This window comes from Opisthorchis viverrini (genome assembly GCF_000715545.1).
Source record: "Opisthorchis viverrini unplaced genomic scaffold opera_v5_70, whole genome shotgun sequence".
Taxonomy (NCBI): Eukaryota; Metazoa; Platyhelminthes; class Trematoda; order Opisthorchiida; family Opisthorchiidae; genus Opisthorchis; species Opisthorchis viverrini.
The window spans coordinates 254,647-277,404 of record NW_008751726.1 but is presented as its reverse complement, the minus strand read 5'-3'; the positions used below and the strand labels follow the sequence as shown (position 1 = coordinate 277,404).

At 40.4% G+C, this 22,758-nt stretch overlaps 1 protein-coding gene across 1 annotated transcript in view; it reads left to right on the top strand.

The window, feature by feature from the left end:
• The window catches only part of T265_04316 (hypothetical protein), a gene marked incomplete at both ends in the record, with an annotated part of 82,845 nt that overhangs the window by 36,577 nt on the left and 23,510 nt on the right, over window positions 1–22,758 (top strand). The window contains 3 exons of the mRNA XM_009169025.1: window positions 9,072–9,185; window positions 15,268–16,399; window positions 16,838–17,511. Coding sequence (XP_009167289.1) covers window positions 9,072–9,185; window positions 15,268–16,399; window positions 16,838–17,511 — 1,920 coding nt within the window. The remainder of the gene's footprint in view (window positions 1–9,071; window positions 9,186–15,267; window positions 16,400–16,837; window positions 17,512–22,758) is intronic.

Sequence of the window (22,758 nt, the reverse complement as noted above, 5' to 3'; positions counted from 1 at the left end):
TTGCCTGAAATACTGGGAAGAAACAATGCCCATACGTTTCGACAACCCAAAAACCAATGCGATAACGCCCAAGATATGTTATCTCCACTCCCCTCTCGGGCTCTTTCCGAAAGGTAACATTCTACCTAAAGTGCTGATGTCAAGTGGCTCACCAAGAATCTGGACCTATACAGATTAAAAGTGGCAAAACCACATTTGAAATGCTCTTTAGCCTCCCCCCGACCAAATTAGGCATATAAAGCTTTATAATCTCCACATTGTTCTCCTTGATCTGATGCCACTTACTGGGACAACATTCTGTGGTTATAGTTTGATTGAACGTACTGGCAATGGAATCAGTATTCGTATCCAAAAAGCAACTAATGTGTTCTTGGCTGTAGTTCTGAAATTCCCCTCAAATTATCAAATAACAAAAGTGCAGTGTGGTTAAGCTTGAGCCTTTTGCCGACAGCCTCTTTATGAGTAAATGTGGAACCAAGCAGGCATGCTGTTCTGGTGGTTCCTTCTTTGTATTCGTTATCCGGACAATACCTGTAACAAAGTCAGTCCATCAGACTTCTTGAGTACGTTCATATTTGCTCCAGAATATTAACCAAAACTACGTGTTGCTTTTCAGAACAGGACCGTTAGTGGGTCTGTATGAATTAACTTTAAGCAGGTCCGGAAATCCACTCTAATAATTTGGCTATAAAACAACAAAATCAATGGCGGGCTACACCTGAGTTCCGAGTTGTGTCATGCAAAGGCGTTAGGTACTCATGAAATGCAACCAGTTATCGATGGACAAGATGACCAACCCGGATTCTCTTCAACACTTCCATAGGACAATTTAATAATCTTGTACTGTATATATATATATATATAAACATACAAGTACGGAACAGAGATATCGATCAAAAATGGCGTTACTATGGTTGCAGCCGATATTTATGTCAGCTGATGTTTATGAAATATCAAGATAGGTCGCCCTCTTGGTAACTTGCACTCAAAAGCAGACCAATTAGTTTTGTCACAATGTGGTGTGAATTACTTTGAACAAATTCTGGATGGTTGCCATTCGGGTTTGCGAAATTCTTAAGTCAGATAGATTAACGAATGATTTTTAAGCTAAAATTATGTACGCCATTTACCATGTGGAATACGCCTCCCCGGATTTTGGCGCAAAAATATTCGACAAAAAAGCTTGACTATACCAATTACATAAATGTTGATTAGTGTTTGTTGATAGAACATAATTTCGCTCTCAGCTTGTTGGAAACGTATAAACCTTAAGGATATCTGAAATAGCAAACCAAAATGCTCTATTCATTCTCTTCATTCATTCTCTCTCCAAAAAGCATCTTGTAGGAAAGTTGCCGCGTTTTCAGGTTAGCAGGTTCACAGGTGAACGCCTGAAAGTGTAACCGCAAAAACAGCTTAAAACTGTTGCCGCCTGAGTCCTAAATCAGTACCCTGGCCAAACGTTTCCAGGTAAAACTTTTTGAGCATCTGAGGCTCAATAATTTTCTGTCTATTCTGTGGTCTCCCATTGGGTACCACAGTTAAAACCAAGCGATGTATACTGATGCACAAACGTTACACTTGTTCCTATATTATGGACATTTTCCGCTTTTATGATTTCTGAGATATTGTTTACGCTTCAGCCATTGATTTTTTCAAAGTTTAGGATATTCACCAGAACTCAGCACGATATCCTATGGAAAGTGTTAATTCTCAAGTCACGGGTTGTTATACCAGAAATATATACATGGGTGATTATGGGCACAGTAAAAAATACATTCTAGTAAATGAGGATGGCTGTTTACCTTTTGCTTTGATCAGATTGGAGACTTTGATCTATCGAATTTCATGAATTGGTTTTCTTCAAACGCTATGTATGTGACTTAATCGAGTGCAAAGGGAAACATTCAGTCAGTACCATCTCGGATCTGAGAGAACTACTGCTACTTTATACCTAAAGTTTTCAGTTTCTTTTGAACAAACAAATTTATTGCTAACCAAAGCAAAACTTACAGGATTACCTCTTACCCTGTCCACAAAAATTAAATTAAAAAACTAGACTGCCAGAAAGAAGCTATCTGAAGTTTTACTAAGGAAAGGAGATCAGGTAGAATGCGTACAGCGTATATGAAATACTGGTGAAACGTATATCTTCCTCTGGTTCGGGATTCGAGGTCCCACGCTCCAAGGCTGTCTGAAAGATTCTTCATGACCCGTTCAATGCTAAGTGCTTTAAAACCTTTTTTTCATATTTGCTAGCTTTTCTAATGCGAGTGAACGGTTTGGAGAACTTGTTTTCCACTTGCTGAAGGACAGTATGATGGTTTTGAACGACGTATTTACGATAAACTTACTAAATGACAAATGCATCAATATGCACGGGCGGCTTCGAATTTCGTTTCTTTGCTGTTTAGTTATCCGAAATGTTTACCTGTGCCATACGTGATCACTCCTCATCGTAATGGCTCCTCTTACCTAGCGAAAAAAATGCCGAGAAGGGTACACACATGCACGAAGAAGTCCGAGCCACTGGTATTTCATTACAGTACATTATTGTTCCAAAACTAAATGGAAAATGTTAGGTGATTTGGGAAACCGATTGTCCAAAATGGGGACCGATGTCCTCGTCTTAGTCATAGTAGAATATCATTGTTTAAGTGATTATTCCAAAGAAGTGACAAATATATGCAAAAGTAATGGAAGCCGTTAGATTTATTAGACAGCATCATCTGAAAAACTTGACAGTCAAACGTCTGGGATGTTCATATTTCAACAATAATTTCCACAATAGTTTTGGCCATATAGTGTTTACATATTGTCTATGCCCAATAACATTTACTCGCAGGATGACCTTCGCAATCGAATACCTTGAAGACGCTGTACAAATGCACTGACAGGATACCAGTGGTGGATTTATGGTGCACATTTCCAAACACTGACAACATTTGCACTAGTCCTTTATTATAAACAGTGGATACAACCAACTAACAAGCTGCGATCAACAAATCCGAAACAAGCGACTTTTTCGATTAATTATCAGGACACGGACATCACACAAATACGGTCAGGAAACAATGAAATATATGTTGTCTGTCTGGAAATATTTTTTTCTTCCAAAGAGGAATATCCATTGTAAAGGTTACCTTCACCTAAACTATAGCATTCACACAGATGGGCGGAAATATAAAAAAGCCAATTTAAACATTTTATGAGCGTTGTTTGTTTTGATTTCCGTGTAAAACATTATTTCTCACCATTTAATTGGTCTTAAATTATTTCCTGATATATTTTAAATGATGTAGACAATCGAAACGTTGTTTGATTATATTATGATTACAGTGTATTCCTGTATGACTGGTATTTCTTCTTCTTGGATAGACGAGGTCTACCACTTTAAAACCATTTGCAAACTAAACCTTATTAAAATGTGCAGTGCAAGGAAAATTTTATCCCAGCCGTCTGAAAATTAAGCCGATAAGGTAAACTAGGACCGATCGGAGCTGTTTCCGTTTCCGGCGAACGAGGCAAATTTGCTTCTGTTCACATTTCTTACAGTTTATAGCGTGAAACTTGAACTCGTTAGATTGTTGACTCAATTGCTGTGCTCAAATTGGGATAACAATAGTTCTTGCAAAATTTCAGTAAATACTCAAATTTGTTACTTCTTAGTCTCATCAGTTACTTGAACAAAAATTATCTACATCGTCTTTTTACTATACACATTGACAAGAATACCAGTTGTTAAGCTGTTAAAGGCCCTTGTATTCCTGACACGTTTGTGCTTGCATCAAGTCCTCCTGAAGTCACTAGCCCTTAGCAAACTTCTTAGCCTACCCTGTTGTTCCATCCAGCCTAATTCGAAAGCAAGATAGATAATTCGCCTCGGAAGCTGATCTTGCCGAACAATCTAAGTTTTTAAAGGTAGGTGTAAACGAACTGATGAGAGTGACAGGGCAACACACGACCTTCAATAAATTTGGAAAACTGAACTCAAAACGACCAAGAGAGGCTTACCTGGTTTCATATCAGAAGCTGACCTGAATCACAAACCAAGCACCCAATCCAGATCTCAAAGACAGAAAATCGGTCCAAGCAAAAATACATCGCGTAAGTCCTTTCTTGCGTAAGTAAAATGAAATATGTTTAGTGTGGGTAACTAAGCGTGAGAATACGCCGGGATTTTCTTCATCACATAATGGTAGAATTATTGGAACGGTCATGTTTTCCATTATATTATTGTAACCGGCTGAATATCTTTGTCACTTTCGACTTTTCATCCACCTGTGAATCCGAAAGCCATAATGGAGAACGAAATGATTGACTCTAACTGCCGAAAATATTATTACCTCTCCAACCCCAGCTAAAAGCATTTCATGGGACCGAAACTGTTTGTCGACGGCTCCTGTTGCTGTTTAATCGGGATTGAGGTGGTTGTATTGGTTCTGAAAAATAAAAATCATCTTCGTGATTTTCTACTGACACGATAGCTGAACTTTGTTTCAGCTCAGCTGGGTATTCTGGGTCTTGTGGTGAGATTCTGGAGTGCTGCGTTCACCCATCCAAAGTGATTTGGAGCGATAATATTCTGATTCTTGTTTGCGGCACGATACCGTTATACACGGCAGGTGGAGGTAGATGGTTCTATCCTGTCTTTGTAGTGATAAATGCACCGTTGATTTGTGTAGTGCACCCGGTGATAAATGCCTATTCTATGAACTTTGAAAATTTTCTCCATGACATAACAGGTATTGTTTCTGTGGATAAGAGGAAAACGTAGGGGTGATGGGGTTGACGTCAGTTGTCTTAGCCACATTTTGTCGTTTAGTGCTAGCCACATTGGTCGTTAAGTTATGTCCGTGGCCGTTAATACTGGCCTGCTGGCTTTATTATCGCACAGGGTACTGCTAGAACACAGCTTTTTTCTCTATACGCCTGGAACGTAATTACGGATAACATCCAGCAGCGCTTGATAGGGAGTTTAAAGTTGTAGACACTTGTGTGGATGCGCCGGCTCCCTACAACTAAACAGGAGGAACTCCTGAGTTCTGTTCAGGTAGACTGCTCTCGAGGAAAGTTACGCATGTGTGTTGCCCCGAGGTCTTGTAACAAAACTTGTTTCAATTCACTGTAATCAGATCTGAAGTTTTTCTTTTTGAGCGAATGCAAATGAGAGGTGGAAGTCTTCAAAAATATGCACGTGATTGTGAAAAGTTTGCTGAGGCTAGTAAAACATGAGTATGGAATTAAATTCATTCGTAGTTGTCTTTGAAAATAGTGCAACGCGACTAGTTAAATACACCAGAGCCGAGTGTGTTTGTTTAGATCTGAATGGACCTATTAATTGCGTGCTTGCCCCCAGCATTTTGCGCCTGAGATTCACCATAGTTTTTCCAAAAGTAGTTTCCATGATACAGACAAAATCTTCCACGGTCATTATTCTCTGGCCCAGCTCAAGACACTTCAAGACTCACGGAGTGATACATAAGGAAACAAAAAACTGAAAGCCGATTTATTTTGTGTCTTTACATGTGTTGTAAATTTGTATACTTTTCCCTGTACATGATGATTTAACTGTGTTTAACACCGTGAACCTCGTAAGACAAACAAATTACACCAAAAATAACCCAGGTTCTTAGTAAAAACCTAATGTAATACAAACAACAAGGCTGAAATCGCACTTACACATTGTCAGTGACGGTAACAAACTAGTCCATACCATGTGACATTCTAGTATCCGTACATTATCGCATTGTCTTTCTATAATTTTGACCCGCGAGGCTCTACTTTACCAGGTGTTCAGCATTTTTTGTCCGTATAGCCGTAGCAAAGCTAGTCCCACACAGTGAAACAGGTTGACTTACAGAGAATGCGATTTGTGAAGCTTAGTCTGATTATTTATGAACCGAGCACATCCCAGACAACACAAAGCCGTGATTTTGAGTCCCTTGTGTAGAATGAATGTATCTCGATTTACCTTGCCCAAACTATCTCCACTGCGGATAGGATGACGATTGTACAACCTATATTTGTTTGTGAACTTTGATTTTGCCCGCATAAAAATCCCAACATTCCGAAACTCGCTGCATTTTAGTAAATGCCTCCGTAGGCTCACAGTTGCCCACACGTTCCCTAATGACCTGTAGTCACAGGCTATTCATGCACAACCAAACGCAATAAACGCTAACTTCGTGGCGTCTCTAAAAACAACAAAGAAGTAATTAGCATTTTTGCCAATTTAGGCTGCTGTGTTCCATTACCAGGCAAATCATCTTTTTTCAGCAGAACTGTGTATGTGTACTCTCAGTAGCTGTCTTGAATGCACACACAGATCTGGACTTGCGGACAGCCACCTGTCATAAACAGAACTTGGGTGTATTGTTCAAATGTCTGGAATATTCTGGAAGAAAGACTTTCCTAAGAAAAATGAATTCACAGTTTGTTTTGCAAAAATTCTCCAATGTATCAGCCGAAAGTTATGTACCAACTTTGTTCTTATCCATAAAATTAGTATTTCCAATGAAATAAACTAACAGGTGTGAAAATCATCCGAGGACAATACAAAAATATGGCACTGCTTATTTCTGAAATTCGTTGACCGTTATTTGTATCTTAACCAGTATTTACGGGCTCGAGGTTCGTAAATAGTTTAATTTGCTGCTCAGTTCTTCCACGAATTTCCCGCAGTTTTTGATATAGGTGAAAAGACTGGCAGGTGAGATAGTTTGTTCGAAACCAGATGATCATATCTTAGGCAAGCTCAGTTTAGACCAAGTGAACTGTCCTTACGTGTATATCAGCTGCTCAAAGCAGATGTTGCCAATTCATTGTCAAAACCTGGCGATGAGAATTATGTCCTGAAACAGAAAAGTTGGTGGTTTACGATAACCAAGGTTTACAAACTTGACATTCGCGATCAATATCTGAAACCTCAGTGTCGTTCACTAACCAGGTAATGAAATTATTTGAGAAACGCTGCTGGACGAAATAAAAAGTACAAGCAAATATAGCCGTATGAAAGAAAACGTACAGTTGAGGTAGACTCGAACCGCCTCCTTTCCTCCGATCGGACTGTTGATGTGCAAAATGAAGTACTTTGAATGTATTCTTCTCGCTCCAACCGTAACCTGAAATTCACAGTCCAGACTTCAAATTTAAGTCAGTAGTTCAAATCTTACAGTTGAAATCTCCCAAGGCTAGTAGTAAGTCTCTCGTAACAACCTATTAAATATTGGTGTGGTAAATCAGCCGTAAAGTTTAGGCTTAAAAACTTTACAGGGAGCCAAATGTTTTGTTATCCACGTTGACGGGGGACCCAGCTGGCAGGCTTGAGCTTGGTAGATAGAATATGTCCCTGGGAGTGTCGCTTGATTAAAGTTCTATACGGGAGTCCCGGGCCCAAATCAGCTCAAAGGTGTTGAAAAGATTTAGTGCCATGTGGTGTATAATATAAAATTTTTATTCTAAGACGGACCATTTCCTATATTTAGTTTAAAGACAGCGTTCCATGAAAGACCTCTGCTCAATAAGACCGTCAAATTCCTCTCACTGCACTTGCATACGGTGGAAGTGTATTCTTTGAATTATAATCCCTACCAATGATCCCAAGCTTAACTCATCACATGTATTAGTCGAGACCTTTAAAACAAGTCACTGCGAATGTCGCCATCTGAGAGTTTCATCAGGTGATCGAAATAGAGACAGGGACCTTGAAGTTATCAGTTTTACGGTTAATGCGCGTTACTAATACCAACGGAGAAGAAATTAGACTTAACGTGGGAGAAAAATCTATAATCAGACAGACAGTCATAAACATGCATTAAGGGAGTGAGGTATTGAGCATAAATATTTAGAATTCAGGAGTAAATTCTACACACTTTACGAGGCGCAGTCGTCGTTTCTGTGCTAACCTGAACATGTATCTGCAGAAGTAACTTCTTTAGAGTGAAGAATGTGAAATTCCGCCATACAAACCACAAAGCACGTTTCCTATTCGGTTGTTACTCGTTCAAACATGCATACACACATTAATGTCATGGACGTGTTGACTTTCTGGTGAAGGAAGACCGAGGTGCCCCAGAAAAAGAATGTTACGTCCTTTGAAGTTCGGTGACAGTTGATTAATTGAGGAAAACTCTATTTGCCATAAATTCACCCCTACTCTCATCTGTTTGAAACAGGAATACAAACAGCTAGAGATATAAACAGACGCAATAACAATGCAGATTACTTGCGTCCTTAAAAGGCTGAGGTTTGATATAAATCTCTACTTCTGTAATTAACAGAATGTTATCAACTCGGACTCGAAGTAGATTGGAATGCGTGCACACAGAACTAAGGAGAATAAGTTTCACAGACGAGAACCGGAAGCACTGTTAACTGTGACTGTAAGCTGTTGTGATGGATACAAATGGCTGGTAGGGTTAGAGTAAAACGGTAGACTTGGAAGGCACATCCGACACCTGAACTGGGTAGTGGACCAGCATTTCAACCGGATATCGTTGCTCCAGATGAAACCCGAAAATCAACAACGCGGTTAGTAGAATCCACTCATGACTGAATGCCCTCTCCGGATGGCTCAAGTGCTAACAGAGCATACAAAAATACACTGGTTGCAATTTTCTCAGCTAGTTTAATTTTATTGCCTTTGATCAATTCCGTTTACAATAAAGCTCTCTCAATTTATTTTCTATAGAATGCAACAAATGAAAAATGACGTACTCACTTAATTCAATGTTGAAAACAATGTGGTTTCAATGTCTCGATGGTGTCACTATGAACCTACGCAGTGGGAGTTTGTTCACCCCATCTGGAACTTTGTACGGTGGCATAGCGAATGTGCCATTCCTGAACCTTTTCAATACTTTGATAGTATCCTTTGATGCGGTAATATTGTGGCGTCAATAAGCATAACGTCCGATTTGTAATATAAAATAAAGCCAAAAACTAACATAGTGGGTCACCAATTAATTAACATTGTTCATTATAACTTTGGAGACTTGAAGCCATGCTGCACACCAAAAGACTGCTTGAAGTTCAAGAAAGATTTGAACCCACTTTCTTCCGTCTTGCAGCTGAGTCCCACGTCGTTCGTCCGGGGAATGGTCTGCCAACGATACAGGAGGAAATGTGCCAAGAAATGGAAATAACCCACATGCCACATGAACATTTCGCCGAGGAAAACGCCGGTGCATGATCTAGTGATTAAGTGATTACTTGCCGCTAATTGCGTGCCTGAGACAGAGTTGGCGCCAAACTACTTTAAACCTGCAGTTAATTGCAACATCAATCGGCATTTTTATCCAAATGGTATAATTTTCAGCCGGAAACCGAGACGCGCATGGTTTGAAGCTTTCTTGGGGCTTGTCAGACGCACCGCCGATCCACTGACGACCCATAAACGATGGGACAGCTTGCAATGACTTCACCTGAAAGATGAAAACCCACGTCAGATTTCAAAATGCCTTCGCACCATACAGTCATCAATACAATTCTAAATTGAGATACATCAGTTGGACCGTGCTCAGAATGTTTACTTTGGACAAACGCAAAGTTCTGGCAGTTACCATTATGACGGCGCATTGCAGCCAGCATAAGTTGAATCTGTTGAAATACAGTCAGAAGGCTGTGAGACAGGTTTGCTGCGTTCACATAGGACACACACGCCACAATTGCTGACCCATCCACATCTTGAGTGTGTCAACAGATTAGCTGAAACCATGATCTATATATTAAAAAGTTGTCACTTCCATGACTTATTAGGGCACCCAGCCCAAAGCGAAATTTATGCTGCTCCATCAGCGGCCCTCCAGCCTTTAGAGTAGTTGGATATTCTCATATCGTTAAACTATATAACAGTTGTGCTGATTCTAGAAACGTTTCTGCTGTTCACATGTGTATTTGTCCAACCAACCAAAATAGAAACATACCACTACAACATCTGCTTTTTAAAATATCCAGACTAGGTTCAAAATTGCATCGCGGTTAAAAAACGATAAAGTACGTGCCAGTGTGAACCATTTAAATCTAAAGCTGGTCAGGTACCCAGCGTATCAGTTAGCTTGTTCCGTCATTGCACAAAAAGTCATCCTCAGTGCTCTGCTGGGTCCTTTTCAGGTAATGCTTAGGTTGAAATGCGGCTATTTTGTAACTGATTATTCTGTTGAATACCTTCCTTTTAGAATTTCCTCATTTGCTCTGGTTAGTCTTTTAAATGTCCCTCCACGTAAAATTTTGCACTACCTCCCTCTTATCTTGGCGATCCATTTAGTATCCCTGTTTTTATCGGTTTCCTCTCTTTGTCTCCAGTAGCTCATGTAGAAGCCCTCCTGTGTTATGCTTTGTTTCTTCTTATTTTTGAATATTTCAAAGTTTTCGTTTGTGATAATCCCTCTAATTTCCTTACTCACCTTTTGCAGAGTTATGTACTCTACAGATACAGATATCCGCTGAACTATGGGCTTACTTGATCTCTTCAGCTATTTGATTCACAGGTTCCGTGTACAGTTTTGAAGTCTGCTTGCATAGTAAGGGAACTTGTGAATGCAAGCTTTCCAGGCCAACGATTGGAGCAACAGCCACCAAAAACAACAACTAACTAGACTATTAGAACAACCTAAATACAAACGCTTTTTGATGTATCCTCATCTTATTTAAGTAGAATACATTGGTGGTTTTAGTTAGCACGCTTGGTTCAGTGAAAGACCTCAATATTTATCATATCATTCTGGAAATGGTACTGACCGTGAAAATTACATGGCAATTTTTCTGTTCATGTCCTTTGCAACAGTTCGGTGCGGACGGGTGCATCATTCGATATTCTATGAGAAATGCTAAGAAATTACAATGAAAACCTACCCGCCTGGCTTCAGTCTGAGTATTTGTCCACGAAAATGTTCTTACGTTAGTTGATATGTTCCCGTAAACAGGACAAGATGGTAATATCCGCAATGGTATCCACTTCGGTCGGTTGGAAGAATGCTTACTTTAACGTCGTTTGGTTTTTTTAGACGATAGTCAATTACAGTATGCGTGTACCATGTTCCAGTAAACGCAATGACTGCTGCGTCTCAAAAACTGCGAGCTAAAGTCTGAAGAATACATATGAGTCAGTTTGGCAGCTACGAGCGTTGAGGAACGAAGACAAACATGAGGACCGTTTTCGCCGCCATGAGCAACTTCTTTCCTCAAGCCAATTAATCCCCGAAGCATAGTAGTACGTGGTATTACGTAAGTGTATATTCTGTCATATATGCGAATAAGTGGTTTACATCATGCGACAGGGTCGTACTCAAAATTTCTGTGGAGCCAATTTAGCTCCATTCTGATGCATGAGTAACCAACACGGATTTTGAACTGGCGTAAGAAAATAAGATCAAGGGGAAAATAATTTCGTCGTCTGATAGCCTGAGAAAATTTGTCTTGAAAATGTTTTCTAGGCTGAGAACTACCAAGACGGTCTTTGTAAGTCAGAATACCCCTCGAAACATCTGACTTTTTTTGGCTGAAACGCTGAGCGTTTCTCACAATCCCTCAACTACGTCATCCTAGCTCAATGAACTAGCAGTCACCTAACAGTACTCATCTTCCCAAATTCTGCCATTAGAAAAAAGCAAACCCTAATGGTATTTTAGCCTCCTTGCGTAGATTTTTCATGCCCGCTGAAAAATTTAAACAGGGGACTTCCACTAAAACCGTGCATTACCTCAAAACTCGATAGCTGCTTTATCACCAGAAGACAAATATAGCCTATCCACACATTACAAAAGACTTGAAAGAGTTTTCAGCAGCCTTTTGAGTAGTATCCTCTATTAACATATACTGCGATATCTCGAGTATGGTGCCAACTGAAACATGAGGCGGCCTGTGTGCAGCACATTCAGTTGTAGAATATCATCAACGAGAAATTCTTTTGAGTCTCTCGTGGAAAACAAATTGATTTGCAAATGAGTGTATTTCTCGAAAACGGTCCAATTCGGGTTCAAGTAGAACATAAGGTCGATGGAAACTCGAAGGACTTTGCCTACCTGATGACCCCCAAGAAAGACGAATCCGGTCGTGAACTGTCGAAGAGTTTTCAACAACCATGTGAGTAGTTTCCTTTTTGAAAAAAGACTTGGTGGAACCTAGATTTCTCATGTTCTGCTCGTTGAGATCTTGACTAACCTAGTCCTGACGCGTAGTGTTCACGTGATAAATAGCTCATTAAGTCCATGTGTTAAAAGCACTTTAATTTCCAGTTTGAAAGTCATCTTGTGATGTTAGATTGACTAGAACACTTGCGAATAAAACCAATCATTTTGATAAATAACACTGAGACCCAAATAAGCCCATTGTTTATGGGATTCTCATGTTAACACTAGATTAATCTGCAACTGAGCCGTTTTGTCAGTTGTGTAGGACTCTGATTCATGTTGCAATATAAGGTTACCTAATGGGGCGAAAGCCTAGTGGACTGCCAAACAATTTTGCCTTGCGTTATGTCTGACAGGAATGGGTGCTATGGAGCTCTATCACAATTGATTCGGTCAGAAGTGCGCACCGATACAACTAATACTGGATTATGGAGTCGGATAAACAGCGAGCTCTATGTGGGTCAAAATTTCTGAGTTAATTAAGGGTGATTGGAGGCCTGTTTAGTTAAGTACAGCAGATCGGCAGTCCTCTGGCTGTACGGGATATACATGAAACACTGTTTATTTCAGCTCGACACAGGCAGCAACATGAGTACCCGAAAACGGAAATACATCTCTTCGTAATATTGCTGTTTATGCCCTGAGGAAATTTCTGTGAAGCGTCAACATTTTTAAGTAGAACAAAGCGGCAATCAAAAGCTGGTAAAATCTGGAACGACCGAATATCTAAAATAGAATAAAAGCCAAGGTCTTGATTAGTCCTCACTTGAAAATCGATTTGCAATGGATTTTTTTTTTCTCATATGCACATAGCTGCTAATGCTATGTGGCCATGACACCAATAACTACTATTGGAATCAAGACTGCAGGTTCTCTATTCTCTAACCCCTTAGAAATATTTTGGTGATTTGCCTCTACATTTTGTGAAATGCATCATCCTCATTTGCTCTTCTTATTGACGGGGTTCGTCATATTACTAAACAACGAAACAGCTCTATCTTTATGTCTGCTGATTTGCTCGAGTAATCCTTTTCTGAAGTTTCTGTAGTTTGTTTATCGGTGCTATCTAAATTGGTCTTAGGGCGTGATTTGTGCAACAGGATGGATGTGTGGTTTGCTGCGGCCGTGCACATTTCTGTCCATAGATTGTTAGGGCCGCTAAGGAAGAATACGATACTATTTTGTGCTCTCCGGGCTTTCTGTTAAGCATTGTTCATCAATGTTCATCGTTGTTGGGGTAAGAAATCATTGAACCGAGTACAGTATTGATGGATTTGGAAGGTTCCGATGAGATTCTACATCCAAATCCTGTAAAATTAACCCTGAAGCTTTCTCTCACAGGATAGGGTATGCTTTACAGCTAAAGACCTGGAAAACAGTTGTTTATGGGTAAGAAAAGGTGAGGGTAAGAAGATCTGGATGCCAGATAGGCCGAGTTGATTGCTAGAACTTCACACAGGTCAGAGAAATGGGTCAAACAAGTGAAGAACCATTGTCACAGCTGTGGGTAAAATTCAACCCTCCAGAGCTCTAAGTGTGTTTCGTGAGCCTGTTGGATAAATTATCCGACTTAATTGGCATTCTTTTTTGCTCTGAGTAGTCGGTCATTCATTTCAGGCAAATTCGGAATTTGGTAGAAGACTTTGTGAGCCAGTCGGGTTGCGTGAATGGACTTGATTTACCCGGATCTAGCTGTTATACTTACTTCCACTCTGATAACACAGAGTTTTGCCACTTCTGTTGACCGAATTAAGTTTATGCTGCTGTTTTTTAGTTGCTAAATTGCGGTGCAATCTTCGCTGGAGTTAGAAGCAGTGGGTTGTTCGTTGGTTTATAAAAACTTATTCACCTTTCGCATGTTCGCAGCCGACTAGGAGAGTTTGTCACCTCTTTTGTTATCAGAACACCTCTAAACACTCATTGCAAATTGTGGTTATTTTGCACGTGAAAAAAACGAGTATCATTTGAAGAGCATAATTAGTGGATTAAGGAAACACTTCCTGCACTTCTATGAAAAATTGTAAAGTACATGATGCATAATCACGTTTCGCCATAAGGGAGCACAACACAACGGTTTACTGGAAAAGTATTGTGCTCTAAAGTTAGTAAGCTTCTTTCCATCCAACGATGGAAAGAAACGACAAGGACTTAATACTGACAAGCATTTGTGATGTTTACAGAGGAAGAATTCAATGAGAAATTGTACCTTTACCATGCTGTGTGTGATCACACTGAACCATGCTGTAGCATGTGACTAGTATTTTAGTGAAATTGCTTCGCTTAATATGTGGGTCCTCACACTAAACTCTGACAGCTGATATTTGGTAGTGAAATGCGTTAGGCGTTTCGTGGCTCAATACTTCCCAGTAAATAAGTTGTTGCAGCGCATCAACGCATCGTAGCACATTAATTCCTCCAGACCATCGTTTTGCAATAAACGACAATACTGGTGACCCAGAGGTTTCATCTCTCCAGTCTGTTTTCAGAACCAGTGCAGTTGGAATAGTAAGTAAGCAACGAACTACTCAAATCACGCGTTAGCCATTCAGTTGTTAAAACATGCTGTGACCGAAAAAACATGACTCGCATCCTAAAGAGTTGATCTACGGTGAGTTGGTTGGAAGGTGGACTTACTTATGAGTGTCGGATATAAGGCGGAAATATGATGCTTCATCGAGCCTAATGGACAGATATGTGATCCAAGACAGTTCCTTCAAGCTAATTGTCCTTTTATTATTGCGAAACTAAACTTTGTCAAGAAGGGTATACCTCACCTGCTTACTATTTTAAGCAGCTCTGTAAACTTATAATGCAATTTCAGTGCACAGATGAGGAGATATTTAGTGTTTTTCCTAGTTGTAAATCCTTTTTGAAACCCTGTTGTAATGAAACGATGGCTGAGCTACATCATTGCTTGGTTGGTCTACAATGTCGGTTTCTTTTGTCTCACATGATGGAAACGACCTCTGATTGGTCAACAGCCACGCAAGATTGACAAGGTTGTCGATTGGTTTTCCAACGTTTTGGTGAAATTCGGGAAGGCATGTTAGAATACGCTTCACTTGGGCAGAATTTGTGGGATTAACCGAATACCGAATGACTACATTACCTGTATGCCAAAACTGGACTTTTTCAGACTCTGGATTGTTAACGCGGGACTGGCTACTGAAACCCGCCAGGCCGTTAGATCTTTCCCAGTTCTGGAACAACAGATTGCTTCAAGAGACAAAAATATTCTATGAAACGGGTGAACAAATTGATTCAAATCAACGAAATCTCCAAGTTGTAATGTATTTCGCCCTCCCATTACTACCTGTACTCACTCTATTCTTAGCCCTCGCGAACGCAGTACACGAGGTGAAAATTGACGTCTGTCATTCAGACTTCCTGTGCTCGCCTCCGCACAAAGCCCGGTTTTCACATCAGCTGATCGTTTATTTCGTGCTTACAAGTATCAGAGCCACGCTGACATGGCTGGCTGTCCTGACTCGATATATTCCATTGAATCATACCGGTGTGGAACAGCAACCATACCTTAATGGTCCGGCGCTGTCTCCCAAGATGAATTTAACAGGGTCGGGTGAAATGGACCAGACACCAGGTTTTGTGACAAAACTTCCAGCAATACTGACCGTTGAAGCGTCTTTGCGACTGTCCATTGGCTGGTTTATTGCGTGGATTATGATTGACCGTTTTGGAATTTTGAATAGGTTGACACTTGCTCACCCCGATTCAGAAACGATTACCTATTTTAGACGCATCGAAAATATGTTTCGCAAAATGGTTCACGGAATTTGTACTCCGACTGATCCGCGATCCGCGAGGCATTTTGCTGATAATGACGAACAACCTCATTGTGTTGCTTTGGCAGAAGAACATCACCTTAATTTATTTCACCAGACAAGCTGTCAAGATCGAATTGACCGAGTGGTATTCTTCAAACAAGGTCAGCGTGATGAAGTCCGAAACGATGCGGCCTGTTGCTGTGGGTACGAAGAAAGAGGTGTGAACTTTAATGAACAACAAAAGACATGGAAAATCACAGACACTGTTGAGCTTTTGGCTCATGTGCTGAATGCTAGTGCCGCCAGCTCAAGAATGTCACAAAAAGAAACCATCAAATCAGTATTTCAACTATTCATTATAACTGCCTTTATGATCAGTGTGTCACTTGCTCTATGTTTGCCACAGTTATGGGCCTATCAGTTGGTTCCTGTTCCTGAGGGCACTGAAAAAGTTGCTTCAAAAATTTGGATTTTACGGAACAGGTCTGGGAAAGCATTATATGAGTACAGTTTGGCAACACTTGGATTTGTTATTCAAACCTGTCTTCTTATCGGTAGCACTGGTCTTTTGTGTTTCAGAACAACCTTATTTCAACTTTGTTTAAAACGTCATCTTTTGCACGACCTTGATGAACCAGTGACCCCGGCAGTATACACAGCAGCTGTCTCATACTGTAGCATGGCTTTGATGAGGGATTATATTTTGATCCTTGCTTTGGGAACCATTCATACTCTATCCTGGCTACCATTTGCATCTATCAGCACGTTGAACAGAATTCACTGTTTATTAAATAACGAGAGCAACCAGAATACCAGTATTATTTCTCCAGATTTATGGCCATCGCGATTGGTCTGGCTATGCTTGGAACTAATTATATTGTGTGGAGAGGTGATACTTCAATTGTTTCTTTTCATGCTCAGAGCATATCGTCCTAAACTTGTGTTACCCACCGGTAATTACGAAGAAATCCAAGATTCAAGCTCTGCTTCAGACGATACGTGTTCAAATATATCTGAAAGGAATGTCACCGAAATATGTGATCAAATCTCTAACCGTAATACGGTCATCCTCGCTGCGGAAAGCAAACCACATACGGCATATTTACCATGTGTTCCTTCAGATGAAGAAGAAACAAGTCAGAATATCTCACCTCTCCCAACGTCACATACCCTGTCAGATGCGGTCATACATGGAAATCGGAAAGTGCCCAGATATTTACTCAGCCCTAGAAGGACACGTTCGTATCGTTCGAATCCTTCGCCTTACCCTTCCCCAATGGCCGCCAGGATGGCTGGTTTTAAATTCACACGAGAACACAATAGTTTGCATATACCAACAAATCAGAGCGCTTTCATCGAGCCATGTAATTCAACAGTACTACTGACGTATTCTCCAAGGTCAAGACATCCCTGCCGCCCCAGACCAAGAACTGCTGTCCACCAGCTCCCACACAACACCCCAGTGATGAGCAGTAAGCGATGGTCGGCAAATCGATCTCCACCACCTCTCCCACCTCCACCGAGGCACTTTCCAAGCATGATTGGTGACTCTTCTATATATTCTACACCACATGAATCACCCAAGTCTGTGCGAGGTAAAACGTTGGATAATTCTGAGTAAAATGTTCAACATTTCTGTATGGTAGGTCTTTATGTAATAAAGTGATTGCTTAATCACCCCCCTTCAACGTGATAACTTAAGCTTAATTTAAGATTAATGACTTTTAGTGCCGCAGTTCAGTGTCTCTAAAAGAACGGGTAATACAGCTTTCAAAATAAACATTTTTCTTGTTTTTGGCACTTCGACTGTCGACGCTATGCCCGCTCTTTGAAACAAGAGCTATTTTCATGTGAAACTAAAGCAAAAGGTACTATGCAAGGCTTTTCTTAGAATGTACTGTGTCTTTTACAATTTTGGCTGGGCTTGTTCAACCCTTTTTATTACTTAATTTTTTCGCAAGTTGCTCAGCATATGTTAATTCTATAAAAAAACACGTTGAATAGGACGCCCCTAATGAGTCAACCTATTCACTACAATGATTGATAGCATGGCTTTGGGGTTTTACTGGCGAAAATAACGCATTCAAGTCAGTTACTGGTGTTGCGAAGCCTTACAGTTATCGTTTCGGTGGTTTTTCACAAAAACACGCGCTTTACCGAAGCGATTCTTTTACTTACTAGTAGTCTAGCCGACAAGTCATATTCTTCCATATTGGAGTGGGGTTGTCAAAAATCCCATAGGTGAACTTGATTTATGGAAACGGAGGTAAGGCAACCTGGTGTTTTCCGAATCCTGACTTGCTAACAACAGGATTCGTGTACACACGTACAACTTCATGATATACGACATACTGAGGGTTAACACTGCGTCAACTGCCATACTGCGCTCCAATTAAGTTAGTATTGATTGTAATTAAGGATTCTGAAACTCAAATAAACATGTTCAAAATGGTTTACTCTGTAGTGCTAACCTTGGAAGTTTTTCGCTATCTGACAGAGGACAAGCATCTCATCAAAATAACGATTGCGGCTCAGCAAACAGGGGCTTCTAAAGGTTGCTGAGACCAATGCTATCCGGAAGATGGAGTTAGATCTGAGTGGACAAAACCAGTTCATCGGGTTTTCCAAACTATACTACTGACGTGGAAAACAAAACTTTCCCTCCTGTTATATTCAAGTGATTATCATCAGAGACTGTATTAAATGTCTGATGAGTGACATCAATGTACCTGAGGCGTGCCGGAAATTCCGGTCTATGCAGCCAATAAAATTTCCAGGTTTCCTCGGGTATCCACTAAACAGCCAACTGATCATGCTGCGAAAACTTCCTAATTTGCGTGCCACAACAATGAGTGCTGGTTGCATAAAGGATCCAAATATTTTTTAAGAACAAGAAAATAAATAATGAGTAGACAGAACACGGATGTAAAAAAAATTGGTGGATCTATGAGTTTGGGGTGTTGAGTAGGATAACACCACGTCTACCGTGGCTGAACGGGGTTCATACCAAAGAGCGTGCTCTGCATTTTACTGCGATGACGAACTAATCACGGGTATGCAAATGAAAAGTGGGAACACTGCAAGGATGCAATAATTTTATAGGTCATGTGTGACTACTTCATTCGCCTGGGTAATACCTATGTCACAAGCATTTCAGGTGGTCGAATTTAGTTGAGGTACATGAAGTTCGGTTTTAAAAATAATACTTCATGCGTTCTCTTCAAATTGAAATGTGACAACCGAACAGTGCGTTTTTGTGCATATGTGGACGAATATCTCGGAAGAATAAGCTATTCAAACAATACAACAGTGTGCTGTGGCGTCGTATTAAGATAATACGTGAATGCAGTTACACAAAGGTCCGTTATGCCATGTCGCATCTTTGAGCATACTACTGATGACCTAAGAATCGTGTTTGTGAAATGCACAGCAGAATAGACCAAGGATTCCTACCGCGCTAAAATAGGATTTGTCGGTATGTGTGTGCATAACGTGGGGTAAAAAAGGTAAGTTAAGAAAAATTCGCATTTGGACGTACAGTCGCTTCTGGAACTAAAAATGTTCATAGAGGATTTGGGGGTTATAAGACGTGTCTGTTATCCAATAGACTTTTAGTTATGGTACATCCTTCCGTCGGCTTCAAAGAGCCACCTATCAGTATCATCGTAAGGACAGATATACGGCGTGATTTCGCTCAAAATTCTGTGACTTCAAAATCTTGGCTCAACTGCTTTCCACTCGTTTTTACATAACTACATTGGAACAGCTATTGACTCCAGATCAAAATATTGATTTACGAACCATATTTCAGCATAAATTTGACTTTTTGGGCTGATGATTCAGGTACCTCACATAAATTACGGAAGACTTGAATGATTATAGAGTGCAAGCAGTCTAATACAGCTAAAAGTAGAACTAAGTTTGTATCACTCGAATCATATTTTGAAGTGGAAGCTACACTTAAAGTGGTCAAATGTCGGCACAGTGCATGTGGATGAACAACAAAATTGACTCAAGAGATCATCGTTTGAGAACTCTTCTGTGTTTGACCTCCTCGTTCGATTTTCCCATGCTCACGTATATTAGGCGAAACAAATACCTTGTTGACTTATTCTTAGTCAACCCAGATGAATTTGTGAATTGCAACAGTGCAAAGGAAGCTTAACGTTTGGAAAGTTTCAAGTAAGATCATTGATGCTGTGTATTCTGGTTGACTTGGGAACCTCAGAATTACTACCTGGATTTTTCCAGCATCATCACCGTCTTCAAGATAATCAGCAACTTAAGTATAGTAAACCAATAAGTAGGTACTGAACACTGCAGCCTAGCATTCATAAAACCACTCAATAGGAAAGCTCTGGTAATAATTTAATAAATGGAGCAGGTGAAGACCCTTTGCGAAGAGCCGCGTCGGAGAGCAACAAACATCTACACCTGAAATTTTTACTGAACTCAACACATTTACGATTCTTACTGAGATAACACGTAGTCGATGGGGTTGACCCGATAAGTGTAGCACGCAAGTTCAGAGATAATTCTGATAACCGGAAGTCCGTCTTCACCACTGGAAACATGAACCACCTATACCCTTGCGTGTGTGTGTATGTGTGTGAATGTGGACAGTCACGTAGACCCAAACAGGAAAGGCGTGCAGAACCCATTGCGTTCAGTTGGACACCAGAAGCTTCATTTCGAGCCCTCAGATCACAGCCCAACCCCTGAATTTCCTTCCAAGTGGTATACTGTGAAAAATCATTTTGCAATAAACATGTAGCCCTGATTGCTGCTGATAAGTCTATGTGAAACTTCCCGCCTGGTGGTACATAAGCTCCGTATGAATGTACCGCTTAGTTTTCTGACCAAGTTGCCGCCAGTTGATCGAATCTGTTGTACTGTGCCATAACTTCAGAAAATGTGGGGGCTGTACTGAACGCACTCATCACAACTTAAATATGACCTTTAGGCATCGAGAAAAAAGCCGTGAAGTCATGCATTCTGATGGAAGAATTATAAACCTTTCTTTGAATGCATAGTACCCCCCCCCGGAAAAGCTAAATTATAAATTTACACTAGATCCTGCATGCCCGTGTCAAGATGACGCCTTAAGATAACTAGAAACTTGTTTTGGCACCGTCAAGTTAGATTTGCTAGTAATCAGTCCCCACCTAGCAAACGGTGTACACTGCTGGAATGAGGTAGGGATCTAACTCTGAGAACCAAGCTTATGACATCCACACGTCGGCACCAACAGCACGGAACATCAATGAAGCCAACTTATGCTGTCACAAAAGACGACCGTCGTAAATGTAAATTTAAGCGTCCGTTCTTCCGGTCCTTATCCACCTTTACAGACTAAAATGTGAACTAGGACTCCGGAATCCGATGAGAGGCGCACATCTGCTACAATCTGATTCGAGCGAGACGAATGTACGTTGTAGCCACAGTGGCGGATTTCTAACTAAACTGTGATAGGAATTACTGTGCACAGCGATCAAGATTCCTTTTGTTGTTAAGCAGTGAATTTCAATTTTGTTCCTGAAAATCTTATTCACAACCGATTTACTGGGTCACATTTTATGAGACTGCTTATCTATCATCATCCTCCAGTTCAAAAACCTATTAATTACCATAGTTTACGTTAGCAGCCTCATACGAGCACTTCACTGCGGTTACTTTCCTCGACTTGAAATGTTTTAAACTTTCTGCCTCATCAACAAAGAGCTAAAATGAGTTTTTTCAACCTCCCAAATATTCACCCCACCAATTAACATCACATCACTACAGCACTCACCATTAGGTTGACTCAGGTTATTTCACCCAATCCAAAAGTTTTGAAGCGATGGCTTTGGATAAAACAGAATGGTACATAGTTGGTCAGTCGATGCGATTCTTTGCCCATTTGAGAATATGTATACTCTTATTGTCATTCAGTGGTGGAACTCACAGTGAGTGTTTTTCAGCATTATTTGGTGTAAGTCAATACCAAGACTGAATAATGCACACACCACTGACCAATCAGAAGTGGCATTCTTTTCGATGAAACACAGGAGTAATCCAACCGTCACATCCAAAGTAACGTACGCTATATGACATAAGTTCCCTTATTCTGAAATGACTGATAGCATAAAGGGCTTTTTGACAGAAGGCCTGTTCGAGCCATGCAATGGTAACAAACTGTGTGGTTGTGGTTATGCTGAGTGTCTATTAGTCGGAGGCACATTTTCCGTGTCCCACCCAGGGTAACCGTTCTGTGCACCGTATCTTAGCAATTTGGGCCTCAGTAGCACACGCCTAGACATGTTTTAACTAGGCCAAATCATTCAACTGAAAAAGGACGGAAGAGTAGCATCATTCAGAATCTTTTCTTGGTGAGGAAGAACACACGCCGAGATGCTCAAAGAATCCAATAAATCGCACAATACCAACGAATTCGAAAGTACCTTTAAAAGTTACGGTAACTTCTTCAATGTTAGCTGCAATTTGCGCTTTGCTTTATCTAAAAATTGGCAGTTATTCACTTTTTTCTACAAATATTTGGACTTGCAAACAATCAAAAATGAGCTTGTTTGCTAAGGCGAATGTATACTTTTTTATTGTCGACGGATTTTCAGCAATCTTATGAGTAATGCATTACAAATATACATGTATCGTGGTTTCTGGAATATCGTAGCGGCTGAAACATGAGGCGACCTGGTGTAGCACATTCATTTGCCTGGAAACATCACAAACGAGTGATTCAGCTGGGTTCCAGGTGAGTCTCTCGCAAAACCAAATTCGTTAGCAAATGAGTGTATTTCGCTATTATTTCAATAATTTACAAAACTGTCACCGTGCGATGTCAA